The sequence below is a fragment of the Clytia hemisphaerica genome, unplaced genomic scaffold (genome assembly GCF_902728285.1).
Source record: "Clytia hemisphaerica strain Z4C2 unplaced genomic scaffold, Clytia hemisphaerica genome assembly, whole genome shotgun sequence".
NCBI classification, from domain to species: domain Eukaryota; kingdom Metazoa; phylum Cnidaria; class Hydrozoa; order Leptothecata; family Clytiidae; genus Clytia; species Clytia hemisphaerica.
This window is the reverse complement of record NW_027103806.1, coordinates 350,045-377,356: the sequence shown is the minus strand read 5'-3', so window position 1 is coordinate 377,356 and position 27,312 is coordinate 350,045. Positions and strand designations below refer to the sequence as shown.

Genomic DNA, 27,312 nt, shown 5'->3' with positions numbered 1-27,312 from the left:
TTCTCTCTTTTTTATTGAACAGTTAACAATATGAAAGATTATTTGGTTCTTTTGGTTTGTTTCACACTTGTGAGCTCTTTCAAAATAAATTTTGATAAGAATAGATATTTGAAAGACAATCCATCTTTCACTATCGATTATGAGCACAACACATTCTTGAAAGATGGAAAACCATTTCGTTACATCTCTGGTGGGATGCATTATTTTCGTATTCCATATCAGCTATGGGAGGATAGACTACACAAAGCTAAAATGATGGGTCTTAACACCATTCAAACGTAAGTTTATATAGAATAGTCTCATACTTTTCCTTCTCTTTAGGAAATTCTTATGACTTCTACTGGTAGTTTCTTTTATTGTCTACTATTTAGACTAAGGCACTGTCAAAGAGTATCAAATAAGGAATAAATAAATGCTTATCTACTGTCCAAATTTCTTGAGTGAATATTACTTACCAGAAATTTTATTTCTCTCGTAAAGTTTAGGATGCCCTTTTGACCTGGACCCTACATTTAATTTTCTTTAATTTCCATTTTTCATACTGCAATTATATTTATAATTATATTATAATTATAATTTTTTTTCAGATACATTGCTTGGAATTATCATGAAACTGTACCCGGTCGCTACTTTTTTGAGGGCCAAAAAGACCTTGTTAAATTCATTGAACTTGCACAACAACAAGATCTTTTGGTCATCTTACGTCCTGGACCCTATATTTGTGCGGAATGGGATTATGGTGGTTTCCCTGCTTGGATTTACAGTATGTGTAAAGATAAGATTCGAACTTCAGATGCAACCTATATGAAACTTGTTGATCGATGGTTTAAAAATTTGTTTCCAAGATTGGAACATTTACTTTATGAGAATGGAGGTCCTGTCATAGCTTTTCAAGTAAGGCTCGTTAAATTGATAGTTTTTATTGAATCTGACCTTAATTATTATGCATTTCTAAAAACTAAATGGTCTGTTTTCAATCTTTTGAACCTTTAGTTGATTTTTTGGGCATTAAACTTGGCAAATTTGTTGATTTAAAGCAAGATATGTCGTATTTGATCCCACAAAAATTGCAATATTAATCATTGACCAAATTCAAGAAACATTTCATGAAAAGTTAACCATTTTATAATTTTAATTTTCAGTTTTTTTTGCGTCTTTGTTTGCTTGCCAAATTACTATTCGAAATCCCTACCAGAATTTTATTTTGGTCGCTCGCCGAAATTAAATTCATCATTTTTTATTAAGAAGTTCAAATTTTTAAATTTTAATTGTTAAAGAAGGCATATGTAAACATGTTATTGAAACAATGAGCCTTTTAACCTTAAAGGATACACACCAAAGCCCTTGTATTGTATCCAATTCTATTTACTAATATCAATAGGTTGAAAATGAATATGGAAGTTATGGATGTGATCACGAATATATGAACAACATGGTAGACCTACTTAAGAAATATGTTCCTTCATCATTGTTATTCACAACTGATGGAGCATCTGATGGAATGGTCAAATGTGGATCAACAAACAGGACATACACAACTGTTGACTTTGGACCTGGTGGTGATCCGTCACATTCTTTTGATGTCCAACGAAAATTTCAACCTAAAGGACCACTTGTAAGAAAACTTAGCTTTTATTTGGGGGTTTATTCATAATATGCGAAACTGCAATGTCTTCTGACATTAGATCATGGACCCAACAGCTGATTGGTTGTAAGTGACGTAAAATCAGTCAATACGTCACTTTCAACCAATCAGCTGTTGGGTCCGTGGAAGACATTGGAATGGTGCATATCAGGAATAGTCTGGCTGTTTTATATTGAGATTACCTTGCTTGGCTGGACAAGGATGGTTGTATTTCCTTATCTCATCGCATATTCGTTTGAACACAACATGAATATTATTTAATTTATATCTAATACTTATTGTACTGAAATTTAACATAACAAATCCAAAACAGTTTGCTCAATGCCGTCGTCCATGAGAGCAGTTTTAAGTTCTGAGTTCCGAGTGATTTATCCAAATGCATCAATATTCAACGTATCTTTTCATTCCAGGTCAATTCAGAGTTTTACACAGGATGGTTGGATCATTGGGGAGAAAAACATCACCGAACTAGTGCAGATCTGGTAGCTTCATCTCTGGACAAGATATTGGCTTTGAATGCTTCTGTCAACCTATACATGTTCATCGGTAAATAATAGTTTAATATTTCGTGCTGATAAAAGAATCAATGTTGTATCGCCAAGACCAGTCTCCTAATTTAGATTATAATTCAGATTCCCACTTTTCTGAATACAAGGAAATGTTACTCACTGTATAATTTTCTGTTTCGTTCTCTATCAGTTTTTAAGTTGGAAAATAGATTACTAAAAAGTTTATTATTAGGCTGACATAAGGCTATCCAGGGCATTGAGGGGTAAAATATCAGTAATATCAGAATATTCCATTATGTTTTGGGACAAAAGAATCACGACATTATTTTTTCCAGTGGAAACCCAACGTTAGTTTTGAAACTCGATTATAACTCTTCTCAATAAATCTTATTAGAAATTCAGAAATGAGGAGGTAAACAATCAAATCAATCAATCTAAAAAATGGCTAGATTGAAGCAACTAATTGGAATGGTGTGGAATAAGATATTAAGCTTTTTTTAGAGTTCAGTACTAGTTTACCTCCTCATAAATCTTAAACTTTCTATTAAGGTGTACTTACCTATTTAAACTTCACAGGTGGTACAAACTTCAACATGATGAGTGGTGCAAACATGGGAGGTGATGGTCTCCAACCAATCACATCAAGCTATGATTACGACGCTCCAATATCAGAAGCTGGTGATCCTACAGAAAAATATTGGAAATTACAAAAAGTCATTTCCAAATATACAGCAATGCCACCAGGACCACAACCAAAGCCCAGTGAAAAGCTTCCATACATGAAAGTCCCTCTCGCATCTGTAAGTTCGTAAAGCGACATTTTAGTTTCTTTTGTTTTCCATCTATCCCCCCCTCTTATTCCGACTATAACTTTTATATTTCTAATTTCAGTGTAAAAGCCTGTTTTCCCCTTTCAAGTTGAATATGACTGCGGTAGATAAAGAAAAAAGAAGCCAAAAGTTATAATGTTGTAAAGCTCTCTACCCGCTCATGGAAATTTGGCCTGTTGAATTTTAAAATACGTCTTGCTTGTAAGAAGTCTTTGGGATAAGAATGGCCTTTTTAATCACCTCCGTCAATATTTGCCTAAATATTGTTGCCATACTTAAAATTAAGAGAAAGAAGACTGCAAAAAAGGTTGTAGTTTTAAATATTAGTTATTAGGACTAGTGTTTTACAGGCTATATACCAACATCAATTTTCAATGATATTTTTCTAACTTTTCTAACAGTCGCAATCATTGTTCGATGTCGTCTCGCAATTACCAGCCAATGTGAGTAAAACACCACAGCCTTTTGCATGGCTTGACTTAGCGCAAGGTTGGATTCTTTATGAAGTTGACATCTCTGGTGCATCTGGCAATGATTTGATTCTCGACCTTGGAGCATTCAGTGATCGTGCCAGTGTTTTTGTTGATAAGGTATCTATCATTTTACGACTTCTTTGATGAAATTGAACAGGAATTCGAACCTAGCCTGTATCAAACTCTTCTTCGCTGACTGAAAAGATAACGCAAAGTTTGTTTTGTTACGGCTAGGCAACATTCTGTGTCTGAGACATCTTTATGCAAATTTCTCTGCGGTGAGCGTAGCTATTTTCAGCATTCAATCTAGCTCAACTAAAGTGACGTTACATTTAACGCATCAATGCAATGGTATCTTTCATTATCAAAAAGAGAACTCCTACGATTTGTTTTCTCGGATTTTGTCCCAGAAAACTGGGGAAGAAGTTTAACACGTCTGAACACGTTGCTAAATTCATAAGGAAAATGAGAGAGAGATGTACCATCCCACATGGGGAATTGGCCCAACCCCAGGACAGCATTCACTATCTTAGGATAGGGAAATCATCGCGCTTATCAGACTCTGCCGATCCTATGTTCGCGACACACAGAACCGATGGTGTATAGCAACGATACTCGATCAGGACGGGAGAACCATGCGTTCTCGCAAGTCTGACCCTATGAATTTCGTCACCACACCACATTGCCTGATATATCTCCCCACACTCTTGTATCAGAGTAGTGGTACCCAATTCCCCTCACATGGCATGGGTTGACCCGGGCGAAGGTACATTCACTTGCCAAGTGAATCGTAGTGACACGGTGGGTATCGAACTCGGGCCTCCCAGGCGGGAGTCAAGGATGATAACCACTATACCACTACGCCTATAAGGAAAATGTATGGTCAAGAAACGACTTATCGCTACGAATCAAATTGAGACTCCTCTACGCACTCACCATACCAATAGTGTCTGTGAAATTTGGTCTTTAAAGAAAAAATGTATGTCAAAACTTCCAGTCTTCAAAAACGATTGCCTCAGAATCATGGCTGGGAAACGCAGAGTCGACAAAAAGAAAATAGTAGAATTAAAGCGTGTTCTTGGTGTCAAGTTGGATATCTTTGATATGATCAAAAGGATGAGAATGAACTTGTTTGGTCACATCGCAAGAAGAGACCCCAATATCAACTGTGCACAAGGCTTATTATAAGCATGGTTTTAAGAAGAAAAAAAACCTCTTGGACGTCCCCCTAAAAGATGGAGCGATCTAATCCAAGAAGACGCAGGGATCCCACTTCTTACTGCTGTGCCCGTGACAGAGAAAAGTGGAAAGAGTTTGTCTCCAAGAAGTGTGCAAAGATCCCCGTGGGATTATGCACTTAAGTCAAGTAAGTCAGTATTGCTGTGACGCATAATTAAAAAAGAAAAAAGAAAAGACGGGTGCAAGTTGGGACAGAAATATTGTAGATGATACGCATCCCCTACATCAAATCATATCAGAAGGGATGCGTGCAGCATAGCTGAGTCTAAGAATTTGAAAATTGAATTCACCATTAAAAAAGGAAAAACCTGTTTTTAAAGCCTGAAATAGCACACATTTGGGGGAATAAATAGAGCAACTTAAATTTGGCGGGAATTTAATTTGGCGGGTGACGGAAACAATTAAATTTGGCGTGAACTTAATTTGGCGGATTTTGAACAGATCCGTCAAATCCGGCAAATTTTCTTCCCGCCAAAATTTCTTCTTTTAATGTATATAAGAACATAAGGCTTCGACGGCTAAATTGTTAAGAACAAGTTAGTTTAGAACATTTTAAGGCTTTGTAGACCCTAGAACACTCAATTTGTTTGGAAAATGAACAAAAATACTCAAAAAAGGTGAAAATAAGAAGAATGTTAAGAACATTTTAAGGCTTTAAACTCAGAAAGTTACGAACAATCCGAAGGCTTTTTGGGTGTTCTTATAACAAAAAAAAAACGTTTAGTGAAATCAATTTGAAAGTCTTTGCTGCAGGGGGTACTTGCTAAGTCTACAAGGTTATCGGAATGTCCAAGCCAAACCCAAAATCGAAAATCAAAGATTTTTGATTAATTTTTTGATTTTGGAACCTTTTCAGAGGGTGACTTGATTTTGAGGGAATTTTGAAGAGTGAAAAGGTACCTTTACTGCTCGCACGTAACCCATACTCTCAAACTAAAACAAAACAAAGCGTATTCTTTTTACTTAAACCATTCGTTTTTTATAGAAATTCCAAGGTATTTTGAATGCAAAATATGGAAGTAAATTGGTGATTGAACACGGTCAAACTCTTGATTTATTTGTGGAGAATGAAGGTCGTATTGGATACAGTCATGCCATGGTTGATGCCTCAAAGGTATTTTTTTGGCGCTCTATTAGAAGAGAGTATATATATATACGCACATCACACCTAATCTGAATTGTTGACCTTTATAGATATACAGTTACATCTTATCAAGACTTTTTCGTTAAAGGATCAACAAGAGCCTACCTATCGAAGTGGTCGGCTTGGTGAGGGGGCTGGCTGGGGGTCTTACCTTTCTTTGTGTTTTTAATGGCACGTTATTTTAGATCTGTATAAAATTAACCATGATTAACGTTTTTCCATTGTTAGTCGATAACCTCACCTTAATGTGATGACATTCCAACACGTTTGTTTTCAATACCGTCACCAAAAACGTCTTACCATCCCCCTTATATCCCCCTTATAAGCTGACTGCTCCGCTATTTAAAATTTGGAAAATTGTAGATGAAGACTTGCCTTTTCTTATTAGAAAACTAATACTTAGGCCTTTGAGGACATTTGCAATAAAAATGAAAACTGGCTATAAAAACTTTCTCTCTTTCTTCATATAGGGGATTAAGTCAAATGTTACATTAAATGGCTCACCACTTTTGAATTGGAAAATGTGGCCTGTCCGCTTGGTTCCTCCAGAGATGTCATCCACACCTACGCCGTTCCTTAAAATGCTCAATCGCAAAATAAAGAACAGAAATAATGACGTCACAAACGATGCCACGTGGGTGGTACCCAGCCTCTTTTCTTTTTCATTTATGTTGGATGAACCAAAAGACACTTTCTTGAAGCTTGACCAATGGACCAAGGTAATAAAAAAATATTCTGCCGTATTCAGAAGCAGCGAACGAGCCCATTTCCCCGAAATATCTGTTTCTCTTTTCCAGGAGAGAGCTTTTTTTGAAAAATGGGGAAACAGATCCGATTTTCTAGGAAAGACCTTTTTCTTAAAACTATGTGTTTCCCTGCTCCAGCTGATGACGTCATCAAAGAGAAACAGATCAATATTTCTAGAAGATGACATAATAAATTGGGAAACAGATTGAACTTTCTGGGGGAAAACAGATATCAATCACAAAAGCAAGCGAAACAGATGTAAATTTCCAGGAGAGGGAAACAGATGTCCAATTCCTTATAAGCTTGGGAGAACAGATCAAAATTTTAATTCTGAAAATTGTAGAAACAGACCAAATTTTCTAGGGAAGTTACTTTGAGATTAGAAATTTAGGTTTTGAGGAGAAACAGATCTTCATTTCTAGGAATAAGTTTTTTGAACCTTTTGGCCAACAGATCAGATTTTCCAGAAAGGCTATGTCTGGGAAACATATGTTTAAAAAAAGGTCTTCGATGGATGCTTTCGCGTTTTCGCGATCATCGCTGACTTCTATTACATCTAGGGGGGTACTCAAGTAAAATGGAATACAGAGATGGCTGCTGGTCTCATACTTTTCTAAGGATCTGTAGATAATTATTACATACCTTAGACAGGGTCGGATACAGGAGGTAGGCTATCTTATCCATGGAGAGTAATTAGTTTCCATATAAGGTAATACGATAAAAAAGTGCACTCTCCTCCATTGGTTATAGCCTCCCTCTGTATCCGAGCCTGTTAGATCGAAATTACGACCCTTAAAAGTATTAAAACTGCCAAAAATGGTTAAAAATGAAGGAAAAACTTTTTCACATTATAGGGCGCAATCATTATCAATGGTATGGCTCAAAAATATTGGACAGAAGCTGGCCCACAGAAAACATTGTATATTCCTTCAACTTACTTACAACCTCATATGAAAAACACTTTAATCGTCTTTGAAACAGACCGCTCGCCTACTAATGCTAGTGATTTTTACATTGAATTTGTCGACACACCTATATTTGTTTAATTAGGCTTGGAAGCTGCTAATTAGAATATTTTTTATATTTTTGTTCAATTTTTTGATGATTTGCAAGATTATTACCAGTGGAAAGCCCTTAAAACCTACAACATAAAACGGTACCCCCTATATCCTGAAAGAGAAACCAGTAACCGCTGACATTTTTCTGGTGAGTCAAGGCTACCTATGAATTTCTTCCCTGGGTATGGTTTTTTGTAAAAGCTGCTTAGAAAATTTTTATTGCTTCGTGAAAAAATGCAGTTGTAGATGATTTTCTTGAAAACCTTTTTATAAAATAGTCCTTTTGGTCTCAAGTTACAAATGCTACAATTAGATCAGTGGTACCTAAATATTTTCAAAGCTGTACGTCAAAAACAAGATTTACCTTAAAACCTACACTATATTACACCTTAAAACCTTCAAGCATTGACCCCTAGCTCACAACATACTGAAACTTTAAAATTACAATTCAGGCACTGAACCGTGATCAAATTGGTCAAATACTTGCTACAAATCCATCCCAAAAACGATATTTATATTTTTCAGGATTTCATGCCCATAATGCAGTTAATGGGGGGTACTAGGGTTGTGAACTGACGGGGAGTGCAACCCGACTTTCGACCCTCGGACCCTTACCGGGACTAAAAAGGAGAAAACAAGGAAAATTCTTACCGGGACAAATTTGACCATTTTTGACCAAATTTCGATCTTTCTTGGGGTGAAAAGTTTGAATTTTCCAATTTCTCCTACCCTTAGTGGGAGTGAAAATTTGATTTTTTGATTTTTCCGATCCTTTGCGGGACTTTGCGCCTGTGTTTTTGTCAAAAAACGGCTTTGCAGGGTCAAAACCTTTATTGACTTCATTTTTGACGTATGGTACTAAGGTTTTTCTAAATCTCCATCAAATTTGTGAAATTTTGGTATGCAATATAACCATGTTTTGAGAAAGTCGATTTCCAGATTTAATTGGCCACTACCATAAATGAGCTTTAAAATAGAACATTGAGGGCCTTCCGATTACTTTGGGTTCTAACCATGAAGAAGAAAATTATTTTTTCTTACCTACCATTAGTATAGGATCCTAAAAAGTATAGGTTTTATAACATTAAATTCAATTGTGCAATCTCTAGGTCTGAAAAACTAGATTTTTTTGAAAGGAATTTTTGACCAAACTTTGATTTTGAATACTTTGAATTTTATGACACTTTTTGATCATTTTAATTCTCTATATTGGGTATTTTATAAAAGTACATTTATAAGAGGTTGTAATAAAGTGAATTATACAATATTAAATTAAGTTTGGTAGTTAAGGGAGACCAAAACCCAACTTTGTAGGCTTTAAGTATCCACTGGTAAGTGATCAATTTTTGGTCTACAGCCAAAATCCAAAAAGAAAATAGATTTTGGCGTATGGCAGGTTCTTTTGGGTCTTTTAAAATTTTGTGGTAATTCGCTAAATTCATTGAAATTAGTTCTTAATATATTTTTTTCAAGTTTTTTTAGTTTTATTTTGTACCTGTAAAAAATAGATTTTAGAATATTGAAATAAATATACGCACATTATCAATTAAATTAATACGTTAAAGTTTCTTAACCTATACTCTGATCCTGCTTACGGTGAGAAAAGTTTGACACAATCATACGGTATAGGCTACTTAAAATTTGAGATTTAAATGTGAAAAAGCCTTTATACTACTACACTGGTTGGTTTGATAACTGGGGCGAAGAACATCATGTTGAACGACCTGAATACATAGCACATTATTTGGATCAAAGACTGAGAAAATGCTTCCGTCAATTTGTATCAGTTTGAAGGTAATTTGTATCATATTATAAGAAAGCCGCGGCTGGAATGTGTATTGTATTGTCTTTTCAGTTAATAATTGCTGTTCCATCTCTGTCTCCGAGCTTTATAAGAACACCAAGATGCTCAGTTTATTATTGGTAGATAGTTTTTGAAATTTTTCTCTATTTTTCTTCGCATGAATTTTTTATTGCTAGATATCTTTGAATCTGTATTCAATAGAACACTTGAACTAATTTTGGACATTATTTAGGGGTATTTTGTGGAAACAATAGTTTTTCGCCAAAATTGAAATTATAAGAACTGTATTCAAGATGACTATACTTTCCTGTCAGTTTGAATGATAAATTTAGAAGGTGCTTGCTTGAAATTTTCACAGTATTATCTTGATGTAATTTTTCATTGACTTCTAAAAAGATTTCACTGAAATATTGTGAAGGCATTCGAAGGCACTTTATTAATTTTTTAGTTCTTTTAGCCCAGACATTTTTGCTTGTTTAAATTTCTTATTGTTGATCTTTCTTTTACAATGATTTTCTAATGCAAGTGTATTATCAAGGGCATATCATTAATGTCTAAAATGCACTGAGAAGTAAGTATTAACGACAAACCAATAAAATTTACCACATTAATCCAGTGACTTTTTGTCTAAGGATTGATTCTGAAATTGTGAAATCGTGTGCTTATAAATAACTTTCCATTTTCTAGCTTAAGAAAATTTAACGAATAACGAAATGGAACATAAACTTGTTTTGTGGGGCTAAGTTTTATTTGATTTTCGTATAGTAGAAGGATAATATTTTCAATTACTTCATCATCTATTCAGATTCCCGATTGATATTTACAGATCTATTTTAGCTTACAATCTGGAATTTTAGGAGCTGAAATTTAGTGATTCCATCGATTTTAAGGATTTTAACTCCTAATAACTAATTTAGGTGAAAACCCGAATTTCTTTCCTTAGAAGTGCTTTTTCAAATAGTTTTCAACACTGGTGAATCTATAAAATGAGCTGATTTCAAATATGTAATTGGTCGCCTCACGAAGTGAAAGGAGACCATTAATCTCGGTGTTTCTCCTCGTCGTCAAGATAAAAATGTGTGAAAGTTTGGTCGCCCGATTTGGAATTAAATGTTCGGGGAATCGGGAAATTATTTCCCGCGTAAATTCCTTCCCTGATTAAATGATTTCTCGAAACATTTTTTTTGCATTTCTTATCGAAAATCACTCATCCCGAAAATCACTCATCCAATTTCCAAAAGAGACTTAAAACTTTCCTGTGAGAGTCAGATTCTTCCACTTAATTGCTAATTATAAGTCGTTATGACAGTCTTGGAAAGATATTTTCAATTGAAAATTTTGTGTCACTATACTCTTAGGTGCCAAATAAACGGGAGGGGTTGGAAAACTTTTTCAAATCAAGTAAACGGGGGGCCTAATTACCGGGGGGGTTGGAAAATGGACTTTTAAAAACCCTAAAAAGGGTCAAAATAGACTAAATTTAGGTTTCTTTAGAGTAAAACAAGGAACTTTCCTTTTGGAAGCTGGGAATTTTTTCAAAAATTAATAAACGGGGGGGGTCCTAATAACGTCCGGGGGGGTTGGAAAAAATCGAAAAATTAACAAGCGGGGGGGGCCGTTTATTAGGCACCTAAGAGTAAGCATTTTGTCTGAATTTCTGGTCTAATGATGTTTTTCTCACATTAGATTTCACAAATGTATCCAGCTCGGAACGCTAGCCTTACTTTCAAACTTTTTTTTCTGCAAATGTACAAAAAGAAAGAGCTAGAGAACTTCTTAAGGTGGCGGTCTACTGCCAGATTTTAAAACTCAAAAAATCACATTTTTGTCAATAAAACAATAACGACTTAATATTTCTTTATGAAATTTTAAGGGAATGTGTATCAACTATTAACATTTCCAAAAATAGAAAAAAATCTAAAAATAGCCAAAGACGGGGGTAAAACCAGTCCGGGGGTAAAGTACTCCAAAAATCTTGTGTCAGGCTTTTTGAAACACTGAGTTCAGCTATGAAGTTAATTCTTTTTTTACTAGACTGATATTTGAAAAGTCTACAGAATGAATTGAAAAATTTTTCAAAATTTTTTTTCAGGGGGTCAGAAACTCAAAAAATCGATTTTTTGAAATTAAGAATCAGCATGTGGGTGTTGAGAAGTTACGTCCAGTTCATTTCAATGCACATTTCCATCCATGTTGCATCATGTTGTACTTGGAAATATCTCAGATACATTTAAATCCACAACAAAGCATCATGTCAGTCCCTAAAAACACACCGTTAATGTCCAAAACAAAATGGCGACAACTTGAAAGTTTTTCACAGAAATCCAAAAAAATAACCAATGTGCAGCAGCTTGTTAGCTTCTGCAAAGTTTATTCTCCATCGCAATCAATCATTTCTATCAAAGAGATAAAGTTTTTGTCCAAAACATGTCAAAAAATCTGCAGAATCATACATGCCTCCAGCCAGTCAAGGACACCTTCAAATTAGCCTATCATAGGCTGGTTAGACTATTTTATATAGGCTATTTAGCCGAAAATCGATAAAAACCTCAATTTCTGACGAAATATAAATAGTCGCGTCTATTTTTCACCATTACTTCATTGTCCAAAGCCAAAAGAATCTTTTTCACTTAAACTGATATAATATTCAATTTTGGAAACAGAAATATGAATAAATTTATTATCCATCGGCTAACTAACCGATTATAGGCTAATTTTCTGATAATAAAGTGCCGTGTACAAAAACACATGTTTGTTTAAAAAAAAATTTTTTTTCAAAAAGCCCGATCTCCTTACCCTGCGCATGCGCATTAATAAGATAAACCTATTTTGAGTGAGTTCAGAACGAAAGGCAAGGTAAAATTTTACGTCACTTCCGGTCGAAAATATCAAATATTTTGAACTTGAAAAGACAATATTCGAGATTCCAAGCAATTCGTAGAAAAGTTTTCTTTCATTCTAGCCGAAAATCTACTTTCGTTTTTAATGAACAGAAAAATACAGGTTGGTACAGGGGCAAAAACGGGTAACTTGAGTTTGGATTTCATGAATCTAAAAATTATATTTCCAAGTATTCGTGAAAACCATTATTTTCATGAAATTTAGGGGTCAATTTTCGCTTAGTAGCCTATCTTTGAGACGCTGTATCTTCAAAACTACGTGAGATATCAAGGTGAAATTTTCAGGGTCTTATTTTCTTGTGTGATAGATCATTTGGTCAAAACTTCATCAAAATCCAAGAGGATGAGGTATCACACCCTGAAGACTCTTAAAAAATGGCTCTTAATATCATCGCAGGCAGTGAAAATTATGAATTTTTTTTGCATATAGAAGAATAGATTTGATCAGTCTAGGATCAAAACTGTCCAGAAATGGACTGTCAATCATTAAAATCAATTTTTGAGCCTTCCGGTACATGGTGTGGCCTGTTAAAGCCTTGTTGCTAGGGTGTTGCTAGGGAATTTTCGGAAAATATAGGTCATCTTTAAAATTCATTTATTGAGCCAAAAATGAATTCTCCACGACAGATTTTCGATATTTAGTAGTTAAAGGATTGATCTTTCAGGATCTGAAAAAAATATTTAATTTGGAATCTCGGGCTGGGAATAACCGAGAATCAAATCCAACCGGTATTTTCAAGCAGTTCAAAACTTTGGCTTTAAATTAGCCTCCGTCTCGGAAGAGGACTGGGCCCGAATTTGCGGATGTTTTCACAGTTTCACTTTCGTTTTCGGCTATACGACAGCGTTTTCAAGCAGAAAGCAGTGGAAATCTGTGAAATTATGGCAGGGAATGCTAACCTATTTTTCCAGTGTTTCTCAAGATTGGAGCAAGATTATTGTTCTAGAAAGTTCATAAAGGCCTAATAGTTTCAGATTAGTATGATTTCATCAGAAAAAACATTTACACCAAAGCTCCTTTATTGATATGTGAAGGCTACCAAAAATAGCAATGTCCTCCATCAGAACAACTTTAACATAAGGGACAAGGACAGTCAAGAAGTCTACTTTGATGACAATTTGCACAAAATACTTAGAGAAAATGGTACTATGGAAGCCCATTCTATACTCCTAAATGATAGTTGAAAGATCAAGCAGTTAAGAGGGTTGATTAAAATAGAACTCAAAGCACACAATAAAGTATACATATATATTTGTCCAGAAAGAACTGACATGTTGTTTGCTTTGTTTTGGTGTTTAAAAATATGTACTTATCAGTCCTAAAAAATACAAATTCGAATATAATGAGGGCAATGAGTCTGGTTAAATGTATTATATTGTACTATATTTACAAGAAAGGATTACTGAAAAAATACTAATGTACTACTGATGAACTAAAACTTTACCATAAATTTACATTACGACAACAAAGAAAAAAACATGGCTCAAAGTTTTAAAAACAGAGCAAGTCAGAGCTTCAATTCAGTAGGTATAGAGCTTTCAAAATTTGAAAACAGACACTGCATTGGTTACTACAAGACATACTATCCACACGGTTTTTTCGATTCATGAAAAAATAAAGTATTTATCAAAAAAAGGTTCTCTTTTTTTTTGGTAATCAATACACCTTTCCCGTAATTCAAATTTCTCAGAAATGGCCCGGGAAAATGTGCGCTCCACCGTTGTGTATAAAATTGTTTGGGAGGTAAAAAACGCGTTTTTGCCTGCGAGGGGTTAGGGAAATTGGGATTTGAGCCTCTAAATTTTGACAGCGACCTTCTTTTGGCAAAATATTTTCAGGGTGGTATAATATCATGTATAGGTTGAACATACTAAAATTTGAGGGGATTTTGTTGGACAGAACTTAAGAAAATCTAAAAAAACCAACTTTCCCTAAGGGAACGCAGGCAAAAACGAGTTTGTTTACCTCCAGAGACCAAACGGTGGAGAGCATCAAAATAATGCGCGCGCATTAGTTTTACGATACGGGAAAGGTGTATTCCAACAAACAACAATCAATATAACAGTTTTTTGAAAACCATCCCACAGTGTAAACATTATCAACCAACTAAACCCACACCGCCAAAATTGTGAAAATAAGTCAATATAATTTCTATCAACAATTTCTCGTAAAATGTTTTTTTTCCAACATTCTGATACCAATCATGGCTGGAGGCATCATGTGTAGAGTGACTGTGTGGCATTTCATTGCTTTTAATGAGCACGATACCAAACATCAACCAAACAAAACTGACACCAAGCCAAATCTGTCGATTAAAAATTTTCCATGAAAATTATAATTGAAACTTATCTCGTAAAATGCTTTTTTCAACATTCTGGAGGTGTTCAAAGTTAGAGGTATCATATGTAGAGCCAAGCAATACATGAAAAGTCATTTGCTATCCCATTTGCCATGAGATATATGAGTCAACAAATCAAACAAAAACCAACAAATCATGTCCAGACAGACGGTGTCAATCGAACGAATCGAACGCCGAATCAATTGAACGCAATTGAACGCAATCGAATAATTGCAATTCGATTGTCGAACGCAATCGAATCGCAATAGAATATTACCCAGGATTTGCTGTTCGATTGCTTCGATTATGTTCGATTGTATTCGATTATGTTCGATTGATTCAGATTTTATTCGCTTTGGTACGGTACTTAAGCACTCGGCCGCCCGCTAAAAAGCCCTAACGGAGTGATCCAATTTAATTTAATCAAACTCATCAAACATAATCCTAATCGAACGAAATCGAAGATATTCGAATGCAAATGACAATCGGACATAGTTCAACTATCAATCGAACCAATCTAACCTTACTCAAACGCAATCGAACACAATCGAATATTACTCAGGAATCGGCCGTTCGATTGAGATTCAATTACGTTTGACAATCGAATCGCAATTATTCGATCGCGTTCGATTACGTTCGATTGGTTCGATTGCGATTTTTGTTCGAAGTTGTTCGATTGACACCGTCTGGTCATGTCTCTTCACTTTCATGTCACATCGTGTTTATATGGGGTATCAGAAAGCCAATCCTCAAGAAGAGCCATCTTCCTTTATTATGGAGTGTTCCAAAACTATTGGTAGGTTGTTTGGAAGTAAAGAAACCCACACAGTTTGATTTATTTTGAAGATATAACTTGAAAACAAACTGCATCTTTCCAGCAGAAACTCCTGTTTCAACCTGCTACATAACATTGGTCAGTCGGGTCTGCTACTAACATGTAATAGTTTTATTATAGCCGAGCTTGAGAATCCGTAGGCAGAACTTGTAACATGTATTATGTGTATAATTATGTCAGTCGACTTGAATCATGATACATTACTCACATTTCACTGGATGCATTTTCGCTATGAAATTATCCGCAAAATTTTCTGACCGCGTTCTGAGACGGAGGCTAATATCCGCCATTTTGGAAAAAAATTTGAATTTTTAATTTCGCATAGCGAAAGTATTACAATAGGCTTTCGCGGCGGCGGTGCGGAAAAAAAATTAGAAAACGAAAGTACTTGATACGATGGACGAACTCACTAAAATCAATTTACAAATTACACGCTCGTATAACCATGGACGATTTTCGCAGGTTTTCTTTGGATTACGTCATAATTCTTTGTGTCTTTAGCTTCACAGTTTTGATTTTTCTTTATTTTCTTATAAGCATATACTTTATAAGAATCAAATCAATAACTCTTGATAGACGGTGACATACCTTTCGGTAATTAGTTCTTACAAGGTAAACAAGGGACGGCATACAATATGAGCATATTTATTTTTCTTATAATTATAAGCATTTACTTTATAAGAATCAAATCAATAACTCTTTATATACAGGGATATACCTTTCGGTAATAAGTTCTTACAAGGTAAACAAGGGACGGCATACAATATGAGCATATTTATTTTTCTTATAGGCATTTACTTTATACTAGTCATAGCTTTCACTAAATGCCCACGCAGAAGATCATGTAATGCACTTATAAAGCTTTTACTAGTAATGCTTTAAAAATTAAAGCATTGAAAATAATCAGGAATAATTGATTGATTTAATTATTGAATGATTGATTAATTGATTGAGGCATATGCTTGAAAAAAAAATCATATTCCATTAACACAATACTTGAAGAATTCATGCAGCTTGATACATGTTTTTTTTTTATAAGCAAGTGTTTGCCCCTACATCAGGCTCGCATTATGCTTATCATTCTATTGTTCTCAAACAATAGGGCCATTGTTTAGGTACCAAAAACTGAGCCTGCATATGCTTATAAACGTTATGCTTATAAAGGAAAAAACATGTAATATGATAAAATTTAAGGAAAAGCTTCTCAAAAATATATTTCAAAAATTATGGTATCATTAGCTTACTGGTTTTCACATCTCCTGTTTATTTTTTTCTCCCAGTTTCTTTCTTACAACAATATATGTCATGATTATTATTCACAATAGACCTTTTCTGATAATGCCGCAGACATCTTAGATTGTAGGCAAAATATATAGCAGTGAATAAATCCACAAGGTAACCAATCAGAAATAGCTTGTTTTGCTTTCATTAGCTGCTATATTTCAACATTTCTCTATTGCTACTTTGCCTAATAAACAATAGTCAAGAGGATACTGCTTATAAAATTTATCAAAAAGTTCTGCGCCATCTTAAATTGGGTGAAATAGAAACCAATCCTAGTTAAGGCCCAGGCTCCACTTGCGTACGCTGTGATTGCACTTCTCAAGCAAAATCTTCTATGTTGTTGCAGACGTACAGTCGAGAAAAGTTAAAATGCGCCTAAATTTCTTTTCAAGTGCATAGTACTTTTTCATGATGCAATCTTTTCTCCAAGCTGAAAGGATTGAATCCATTAAGATGATCGCAGCGCAGACAATGAAGAGACGTGCCTTCAGGAAGTTAGACTTTTCGAGTTTATAGCTAGCTATATACTTTCACTTTATGGTGTTTCTGTATGACTGCCTGTGGACCTAGTCTAGCCACTGTTAAATGCCTTCAGGAAGGTTTCTCCTAACTTGGAAAGCCAGAATTGGAGTTATTTCACCAAACCACTGGAGCGTAAGTTATTTAGGCTATTACAACTGCATGAAAAAGTTGAACGTGCGCATGTAATTTGTAAAGTTAAACGAGTAAACAAACTTTTTTCAGGTTTTTGAAATAGATTTGAAGACCAAAAGAAAAAGTTTGTTAACATTGATTGACATTCAACATTCATTCAACCACGTTTGGATTCAACTTTACATATGCGTACATCATCAACTTTTTTGTACTTTGCCGATATCTTGTTTTACTAAGTTAAGAAGGACTTTCTCGAGTTAAGACCATATGATGGTATTTAAAGCTCAAGAAGCCCTATAAACAATAAAGGTAGTTATTAATAAAATAACAGACAAAAATAAATTAGAGTCTGAACAAAAAATATCAACTGTACATTTGAAAACTTGAGCAAATTTATTTTAAGATTCCGGAAAAAGAGTTTAAATCATTGCTGAAGTGAACTTCTGACTAAATTTCAGTAGTTAGTATTCAGTTTCAAAGACAAGAAACTAAATTTGACATACCAAACACTTTTTCCAGTCAATGAATCAGCTCATCATTATAACCAGTCTGCCATTTTGTTTGTTTTGATTTGCACAAGTAATATTGTAATTTGTGTTATATCATACACCTGTTATAATTTGCATTTATAACACTCGCTTCAGCTTTTCAGTGGTAAATCAAAACTAATAACATGTAATATGTAATAATGGTAATTGCATATAATAACGTAATTTTTTACGGAAGAGACTAACTACGGGGATGCTTGCGCGACAAAACAAAACGCGCAAACTTTCGAGATTCCAGTCCAATATCTATGCGTGAAACTATGAGTGCCTCCTCGTCGCTACGCTCCTGCGGGGGCAAAGAATCAAATCAATAACTCTTGATGAACGGTGATATACCTTTCGGTAATTAGTTCTTACAAGGTAAACAAGGGACGGCATACAATATGGGCATATTTATTTTTCTTATAAGCATTTACTTTATAAGAATCAAATCAATAACTCTTGATAGATGGTGATATACCTTTCGGTAATTAGTTCTTACAAAGTAAACAAGGGTTGGCGTACAATATGAGCATATTTATTTTTCTTATAATCATATACTTTATAAGAATCAAATCAATAACTCTTGATAGACGGTGACATACCTTTCGGTTATTAGTTCTTACTAAGTAAACAACGGACGGCGCACAATATGAGCATATTTATTTTTTATAAGCATATACTTTATAAGAGTTCTTAAAAATTAAACAACAATAGTTCTTAAATTGGTCTCATTTTTTTAGCGATTTTAAGCCTCGTTGTTCTTGTAAAATTGTTTCATCAAGGCTCGATGTAAAGTAGATTTCAGATTAGCTTCAATCTCTACTTCTTCTTTTTTCCTACGTAGTTCAAATTGTAGGCGAAATTTTCGACTTCAAGTCGTCTTGTTTATTTTATTTTTAGAAAATGTTTATGGTCTTGTGTATCTGTGCAAAATTTCATGTCATTTGGACCTACCAATAAGGAGTTATAGCAATTTGGAATTCTGGTCTGTAAATTACCGGTTTGTATTTTAGACAAAGTTTTTGAAACTTCAAAATGCGATATCTCGGGAACGGCTTGAGCTCTGAGGCTCAAATTTTGGAATTTTGTTCCACCCATGAACCCCCACAACATATCTGAAAAAGAAAAAAATCCAAGACATCAATGATCCCACTTTAGATGATTCAGGGATTTTCTTAGGTGCAATTGCTCTTAAGTTGATCTCACGTTAACAGCTTTGGACACGACTGGACTGGCAGTATATTGACTGGAAGATTTAAATGTTAGCAGCTTTGAGCTACCATATTTGGCACATTTGATTAAAAAAAACTACCCGGATGTGAGATTGTGAGCATTGATTGGCTAAACAGATTGTTTTGATCACGTGCTCACGGAAAACAGAATGCTGGAAATAAAACGCCCACACGCCATTATTTCGCCCGAAAAATTTTCCGCCACGCACACAGAAAGGCTATTGTAATACTTTCGCTAGGCGAAATTAATAAACTAAAGAAAAATGTTCTACCGGTGCTGTGAGACAGGTGTGTTTGAATGATGTCATTTAGGTTAAAATGTTGAAGTTTTTAATGTGATAATAAATGTGATCCTGCTTACAGGGAGAAATTTTACACAAAAACATGTTAAGGCCACTTGAAATTTGAGATTTAACTGTAAAGTGAGAAGGCCCTTATAATCATTTCTGCAACACTTTATTTTCATTAAATAAGTACAGCTCATCTTGGTTCAACAATACTGTTTTTAAAATCAATGTCTATTTTATCAAGGAAAACGTATTTTATGGTGTCAGACTTGGCAAAAGTAAATCATGCTAACTTTGCTTCTCCTGGTCCTACAGTTGCATTCTCTAACCGGATATCCACTGAACAACGAGAGATCTTTTACAATCGATTATGAGCACAACACATTCTTGAAAGATGGAAAACCATTTCGTTACATCTCTGGTAGTATGCATTATTTCCGTACACCGCATCAACTTTGGGAAGATCGATTCTATAAAGCGAAGATGGCTGGATTAAATGTCATTCAAACGTACGTGTCAAGCTTTTCACGCTTTTTCATAAGAATGGTCATTTTTCCATTTCAACATTTCATTTTGTTGATTCAGGCCCTCCAAACGACAAACTTTCTTTCTACGCTCACTCCCCTCCGCACTCCCCCCTCTGTGATATCGTTCCAGCCCGGTACACAATTTCGACCGTAGCCACCAATTGCCGCGCGGGCATATTTTGTCCGCTTTATCCCACTAAATCGTCCCAGTCCTTTTTTCGCAACTATAGAGAAATGTGTCAAAAAGGATTGGATTGAGTTTAGGGGGATGATTAAATAATTAAGTGGCACGCGCCTAACTGCGCGACTACGGTCGAAAAGGTGCATTGCCAATCTAATTATCTGGCCTCTCAGTTATCAAAGCTGTTTAAAACTGTTTTTGTGACTGAAAGAATCGAATTCCAAATGTGTTTTCCATTTACAATTGACTCTCGTTAATACGAACTGGCACGGGGAAAATTGAAACTTTGTTCGAATTACAGAAAGATTCCAATTAAAGAATGTATTTTAAAAGGTTTTCTACTCGAAAAGGGCTGGAAACATGTTCGAAATATAGAAAGATTCGAATAGTAGAATTTCGAATAAGCGAGGGTTTACCGTATATGAACTGGAATATTTTCATTTCTTCCTTTAAGATATGTCGCATGGAACATGCACGAAATGTTCGAAGATGTCTACCATTTTGAAAATGATCTTGACATCGTTTCGTATATTAAATTGGCTCAACAGTACGATCTCATGATTTTGTTGAGGCCTGGACCCTACATTGATTCTGAATGGGAATATGGCGGTTTTCCTTATTGGATGAACAACAAAGTTGGGAAATTGATCCGAACTTCAGACCAAGGATATCTCAATCTTGTTGACAAATGGTTTTCTGTTTTGCTACCGAAAGTTAAACCACTATTATATGAAAATGGAGGACCTATCATTGGTGTTCAAGTAAGTGGTAAAAGTTTTTCCCTTTGACTAGTTCCAATTAGGGAAGAAAATATCTCTCGTTAAGAGTTAATAAAAAAGGGAATAATCTAGTTAGACTAGTAAAACCACATCATTGTATTCCGCTGCAGCTTAAGCTTATACACGCTCGTTAAGTTTCCATGGCAATTTACCTTGTTTATAAACACTGTTTTGTCGTGTTTCTGTGTCTTAGGAAAGGCAGGCGGTTAATGGTCTTGCAAAATGTCAAAATTTGACGTTTAAAGGGCGCGAAAATTCCTAGGAAAATTCCCCTAAAATTTGCGACGCTCAATTTTCACCAAATTTCATACATGGAAACCCTTATAGAAAGAAAATCTTCGATTTTCATGATTTTTGGACTCTCTCTGAAGGGGTTTGTCTTTGTGACATCGAGAGTGATTTCTCGAGGTACGCGCAAACCGATCAAAATTCGAAATGGTCCCATTTATTTTGTGATTTGTTACATTTGGAGATATTTTGCTGCCCAATTCTTGATTTTACTATAATCTTCGTCTTTTTTTCTCAGGTTGAAAATGAATATGGTAGTTATGGTTGTGATGAAAAATACATGTTAGCAATGGAACAAATGTTAAGAAAATATCTCGGTCAAAAAGTTTTCCTATACACCACAGACCCTATCATTGATCAAGCCTTACAGTGTGGTTCAATTTCATCTTTGTATAGAACAGTCGATTTCGGAGCAGGTCATGATGTGAATAAGTCGTTTGCACTGCAAAGAAAATATCAGCCGAAAGGACCGTATGTAAGACCACCCTTTCTTTTACCCTCAAGTATGATAGAGACTACATCGCGCAACGCGGCTGAATTCATTTTGGTCTTCCATTCCCGTTGGGTGGCATTTAGCCCTTTATCGTAATTCCGATCACCCGATCACGTATACAATACGGGAACACTTGTACCCAGTCCTTTAAATCGCGTTTTTGATTTTTCTGACATAGCGCTCATGATAGTACCAACATCCATCAGTAAAATTAAAAAGTGGTGCAAGTTGCTCTGGGTAGTATATTGCCTGCAAAAACTTCTCACTCGGCAATTCTTACTTATATTTTACAGGTAAATTCGGAATACTATACTGGTTGGTTTGATAACTGGGGTGAAGGACATCATGTTGAACGACCTGAATACATAGCACATTATTTGGATCAAATACTGAGCTTTGAAAATGCTTCCGTCAATTTGTATCTGTTTGAAGGTAACTTGTGTATTTAATTCTATTTTTCAGAAAGATTGAATGCTTTAATTCATATCATTTATAGATTGATATGTTTCAACCTCTTCCCTATGTATCCTACGCTTCATTTACACGACTGTTGGACGCCAGGGAATATTATCTGGCGCTATCAGTAAGCATCAAAAAGCTGATAATACGCAGGGAACGAGGTTTGCAAAAATAATTGAGGAGATGTAAGGACAAAAACCACTCATATTTCAAACCACTTATATTTCAAACACTCTGTTATGACATTCTCAAATTTTGTGAAAAATAGACCAACTTCAACAGGCCTTGCAAGGATCATACCTGGACCTTCTTGAAAGGTTTTTTATTACTTTCTGTCCGATAGGTGGTTCAAACAGAAATTTTATGAATGGTGGAAGTTACATTGCCAACGAATATCTTCCCATAACCACAAGTTATGATTTTGACGCTCCATTGTCAGAAGCTGGTGATCCTACAGAAAAATATTGGCAAATTCAAAAAGTCATTTCCAAATATGAGAGACTTCCATCTGGACCGCAACCAGAACCAACAAAGAAGTTAGCGTATAGAAAGTTGAGAATTTATTCTGTAAGTTTTGCTTTATTTTTGGAAGAATAATTTTCAAGTCTTAAAGTATCTTCGCAAAAATTAATGGCAAATACAATGATTCAGTCTTAAAAATTAGAAAGTATATAAATCTTTGAAAAATGAAAGTACTCGGCGACTCATGCAAATTTTTCCAGCTCTTATAAAAATCGCAAATTAGATTTGTATGTTAATACGTACGAAACATCATTTCTAACAACTACTGCAAATTTATAAAACAAACCTTCAAATTTCAGTTGCCTTCTATTTTTATTTTTTTTTTTTATTTTCCGATTTATTTAATGTTGGTCTGACATAGTTATAATAAAATACTAATTAATACCAACTGTAGAGAATACGCAATACTATAATAAAGAATATATAAGATAAAAAAAAATTTTATATACATATTTTACAAAGACAAACATTTGTAAGGTTTATTCTTTCAGCGAGGATTTGAAAGAATCGATTGATGGTTTGAGCTTAATTTTTTCTGGGATTTGATTCCAGATCAGGCTTCCTCGGAATAAAAGGATTGAGTTCCAAAACGTTGAGACTTAGCCTTAGGTATTGTCATCAAAACTTTGTTTCGGAAGTTAAATTTTATTTCCTTCGTTATATAGATTTGTTGCATGAACTTTGGATTTAATTTATTTTCGGATTTGTAAACCTCACAAAGTAGAAAGCAAAGCTGAATTTCATGAACCGTTTTACATTTGGCGTTTTGCAATAAAACCCTCATAGTCATTTATGAAATCACAAAGTAATGTTCTCAATGCCCGTTTATGGACTTTGGTGATTTCTTCATATGTAGTTTTATTACAAAACATCCAAATTATTGGTGCATAGTTAAATGTTGACATGATGTAAGCGTTAATATCAACTTTCGTTGATCAAAATTTAGATAATTGCGAATTCTGTTCAGACTCCAGACTCTCGACCTAGCTTTAGAGCAAAGATCATTGATATGTAATTCGAAAGTGAGATTGTTATCAATGGTAATACCGAGAAGCTCAAACAGAATTCGTAGATTTTATAGTTACATTTCTGACAGTGATTTCTATAGGAATATTCTGATTTCCTAAAACTAGCATTTGAAATTTACCAGGATTTGCAGCAAGGTAGTTGTTTAAAAACCAGTCTAAGATTATTTCCAGGTCAAACTCTAGATTCGAGATGACTTCTGCAAGAGTTTCAGCACACGAGTTGTAAGGTATTATCATCGGCAAAATTGCAAATGCTAGCTTTCACAATAAAAAGAAATAAATCATTTATGAAAATATTAAATAAAAGAGGCCCCAGAATCGAGCCTTGTGGAACACCTAGAGTGATCTCTTGCCATTCGCTGTATTCAGAGCCGATTTTTGTTCTCTGATAGCGATTACTTAGATAACTTTTCAATAGTTCAAGACTCTTTGTATCAAATGCGTAGGCTTTGAGCTTTGCAACCAGAAGTTTGTGATCAATGCAATCGAAAGCCTTCGACAGGTCCATCAAAACTGCCCCCACCTTTCCGGACCCATCAAGACTTTGATGCCTGATTGATGATGATTCTGAAGGTGAGCCAGCTTTTTAGAGATGTTTTTTTAGTGATTTGCTTGATGCAACTATTTTGCCTTGTGCAGGTCTTAAAGGAAAGTCGATCTATTTTTACACCTTATAAATCTACTTTTTGATTTTGTGTCAAATTTTACTTTCAGTCATTGATGTTCTTTGTATTGGAGGCCATTCTTCAACCAATAATCCTACCGCAACCAGCATCATTTGAGAGATTGGATTTAGCTTATGGTTACATGCTCTATCAGATCTTCATCGACCAAGACCATCCAATGATTGAAGGACCAACACAAACACTGAATCTTGGTGTTTTTCGCGACCGTGCTTATGTTTATGTGGATATGGTCAGTCTTTTTAAACATTAAATTTCCCTACTTATGCTAAAAAAATTATCTTTTTACGCTGGCCCTGATGAGCGTTTATTATCGACCGGTGACGGGGCAAGGGCCGGTGTTTGGTTAGTCTAAGGTCCTTTATAAACGTTTCCCTTGTTATGAATTTTCAAAAAAAATTCGGACTAGCCCATTCTTATTAGGACCCCGTTTATTTATTTTGAAAATATTTTCAGCTAACAAAAGCTGAATTGCTTAAAAAGTCTGGTTCTACTTTGAGGTTTTAGAGGTACAATTTTGAACCCCCCTTTTATTCGGACCCTCTACTATTCGGGACCATAAAGTTATCGTCAGCCAATTTAGCGAAGCAGAGACAGGGATGCAGTTTCTTTTTCTAACGAGCGTCGACTCATCAATACGACTCATCATTCAAATTTTTCATTGGTTTTTATTCTTTAGAAATTGCAAGGCATTTTGGAACGAAACGGTGACTTCCAACTGAACATCACAATTGATCCTGGACATGGACTTCAAATCATTGTCAGTATCCATAGAATCATCAATATAATTATTGCGAACAAACAAATTTAATAAACTACTCGAAAAGTATTCTACTTTTCACCACGTCCAAATTTTGAAGAGACTTTCCGACTTTCCATCGAAATGTGTATGAAGTTAATAAGGCTTCTGGTTATCTTCAACGAAAAAGTTTCTTGTATAAGGTAGAGAAAAAGAGAGATTGGCGAATGAAACTGAAATTAACAGCCAGATATATCAGCATACTTCAATCGTGTTCAAATCTCATATTATTCACTTCTTTCCTATTTAAAGGTGGAAAATGAAGGAAGGACTTGCTTCTCTGAAGCCATCCAAGACGTTCGAAAGGTAGAAAATTAACAATCACCTATCTAAGCCTAACTTTTAGCTCAATTATATGTAAAATAGAGTTGATTACACATAATATTCGAGTAAGTCTTTCTATTGCTCCAACGATGTACAATAACCTCAACATCAAACCTCAACATTTATGATTCCGAACCAACGAAGTATAAGCTCGAAGGGCTAGAAGCGAATCTATTACCTTTTGCAGGCAAGAAAAAGTGAAACCTTAGATATTCATTGTTCCGAACCCCTTTTAAATAGCGTTAACTTAGCTAAATGTTAAGAAAATTTTACATTTTAATAGGGATTGCTAAGTGGAGTCATACTTAGTGGAGCTCCAATTACCGGTGACTGGGAGCATTTCCGATATGGTATCTATCGCCAAAACACACCGGAAGCGCCAGTAAGAGAATCAGAAGAAGAAAATCACAGGTTGGGTGGATTTGCCGCCCACCGCCCGTTTGATGAACAAGCACTAGTCATAGTGAATTCCTTTACAGAGCATATACCCAAAGTGCAGAAATTATTTACAAGCACGCAAGTACAAGATGGTTGGGTTGGACCTCCAGCGTTGTATGGAATTACCTTCGTATTGGAGGAGGTTGCAGATACTTATCTGAAGCTTGACCAATGGGGGAAGGTAATGTTTGATTAAATATGTATCACTTTCATAAAATTTTGGAAACTTGGGGCCGTTCATGGAAGGTATACAGTGCTTCCAGCTCTCGGAAGATTTTGTTTTAGCCTGGATTTATTAATAGTGCATAAATTTTCTATTAGCAGATTCATATAAAAAAGTCACGAAAAAATGTTGAGTAAAGCTCTGATTGGATGAGACCCTGGACATTTTGAAAAAAATATAAATATGTGTGTAATATTTAGCCAATCAGTGCTTAACTCGACGTTTTTTCGTGACTTTTTTGCATGAATCTGCTAATAGGAAATACGCGAAATACGTGTATTTTCATATTTATGAAATCAGATGTACGAACAAATTGTTTTATTTCAATTCACCAGGGATTTGCAACAATCAACGAAGATCACTACTATAAATATTGGACAAGTTCAATTCCACAAAAGACCATCTTTATACCCAAAACAAACCTTAAAGTTGGTAACAATACAATCGTACTGACGGAATTTGAACGTGCACCTTCAAGTATGGATGAAGCCTATATTGAACTTGTTGAAAAGCCAGTTTTCGTGTGAAACAATTATTTTTTGTTTTTATTCAGTGTGCTTTTTAGAAGAAAAACAAGACACCCTTATCTCAATGACCCGCTAAAAGTTTTGACCCGGGCTGGCTATGAAATAAATAAATTTGAATTGATTTAGAATTGATATTTCAATAACTCACTCGATTTTCACCGTTGAAGAAATAGTTTTCCATATCAAAACATTGAAGAGTTTGGTTTTATTTCGACTTTGACCAGTCTTACCTACGGGTTCTATTGACCCAGCGAGGGTCAAAATTTTATACAAAATGTTGTTAATTAGCGTGTTGGTATATACAGTAGATTTTGTAAACACACACGAATTAGTGTATTGATATATAGATCAGAGAGCAGATTTCAAACTTATAAAGAAGATTAATCCAATTTCTGAAGACTAGTTTCACACAACGCTTTCCCCATTTTCCCGATAAAAACAACACCAGTAGAAAGATTGGCGCCAACTATATACACAACTCAATAATATAGCCCCCAACGGTTTTCGTGATGGCGTTTTTGATTTCGTGAT

The 27,312-nt window shown here is 34.9% G+C and overlaps 1 protein-coding gene across 2 annotated transcripts; it reads left to right on the top strand.

Annotated features, from left to right (window-relative positions):
* The first annotated feature begins 23 nt into the window (after positions 1 to 23).
* Positions 24 to 27,170, top strand: LOC136806419 (beta-galactosidase-like). Of its 2 annotated transcripts, XM_067062990.1 has the most exons (17): positions 24 to 278; positions 588 to 894; positions 1,382 to 1,615; positions 2,056 to 2,191; positions 2,731 to 2,954; positions 3,386 to 3,574; positions 5,682 to 5,810; positions 19,826 to 20,019; positions 20,673 to 20,979; positions 21,524 to 21,760; positions 22,072 to 22,210; positions 22,581 to 22,804; positions 24,502 to 24,702; positions 25,150 to 25,230; positions 25,522 to 25,575; positions 25,877 to 26,212; positions 26,590 to 26,846. In XM_067062990.1, the coding sequence occupies exons 1-17, from the start codon at positions 31 to 33 to the stop codon at positions 26,779 to 26,781; spliced, it is 3,432 nt and encodes a 1,143-aa protein (XP_066919091.1). In that variant the 5' UTR covers positions 24 to 30; the 3' UTR covers positions 26,782 to 26,846. The 2 variants fall into 2 exon arrangements, with proteins under 2 accessions (XP_066919091.1, XP_066919092.1); XM_067062991.1 differs by lacking the exons at positions 24,502 to 24,702; positions 25,150 to 25,230 and having other exon boundaries at positions 26,590 to 27,170.
* Positions 27,171 to 27,312: the final 142 nt, after the last annotated feature.

What these genes read in the sequence shown, in the direction of transcription:
- LOC136806419 (XM_067062990.1), top strand. Translation starts at nt 31, where the DNA reads ATGAAAGATTATTTGGTTCTTTTGGTTTGTTTCACACTTGTGAGCTCT. An exon ending in TGAAAGTCCCTCTCGCATCT is followed by an intron (nt 2,955 to 3,385) that starts GTAAGTTCGTAA and finishes CTTTTCTAACAG; the next exon opens with TCGCAATCATTGTTCGATGT. An exon ending in GAAAGTTGAGAATTTATTCT is followed by an intron (nt 22,805 to 24,501) that starts GTAAGTTTTGCT and finishes TTTTACTTTCAG; the next exon opens with TCATTGATGTTCTTTGTATT.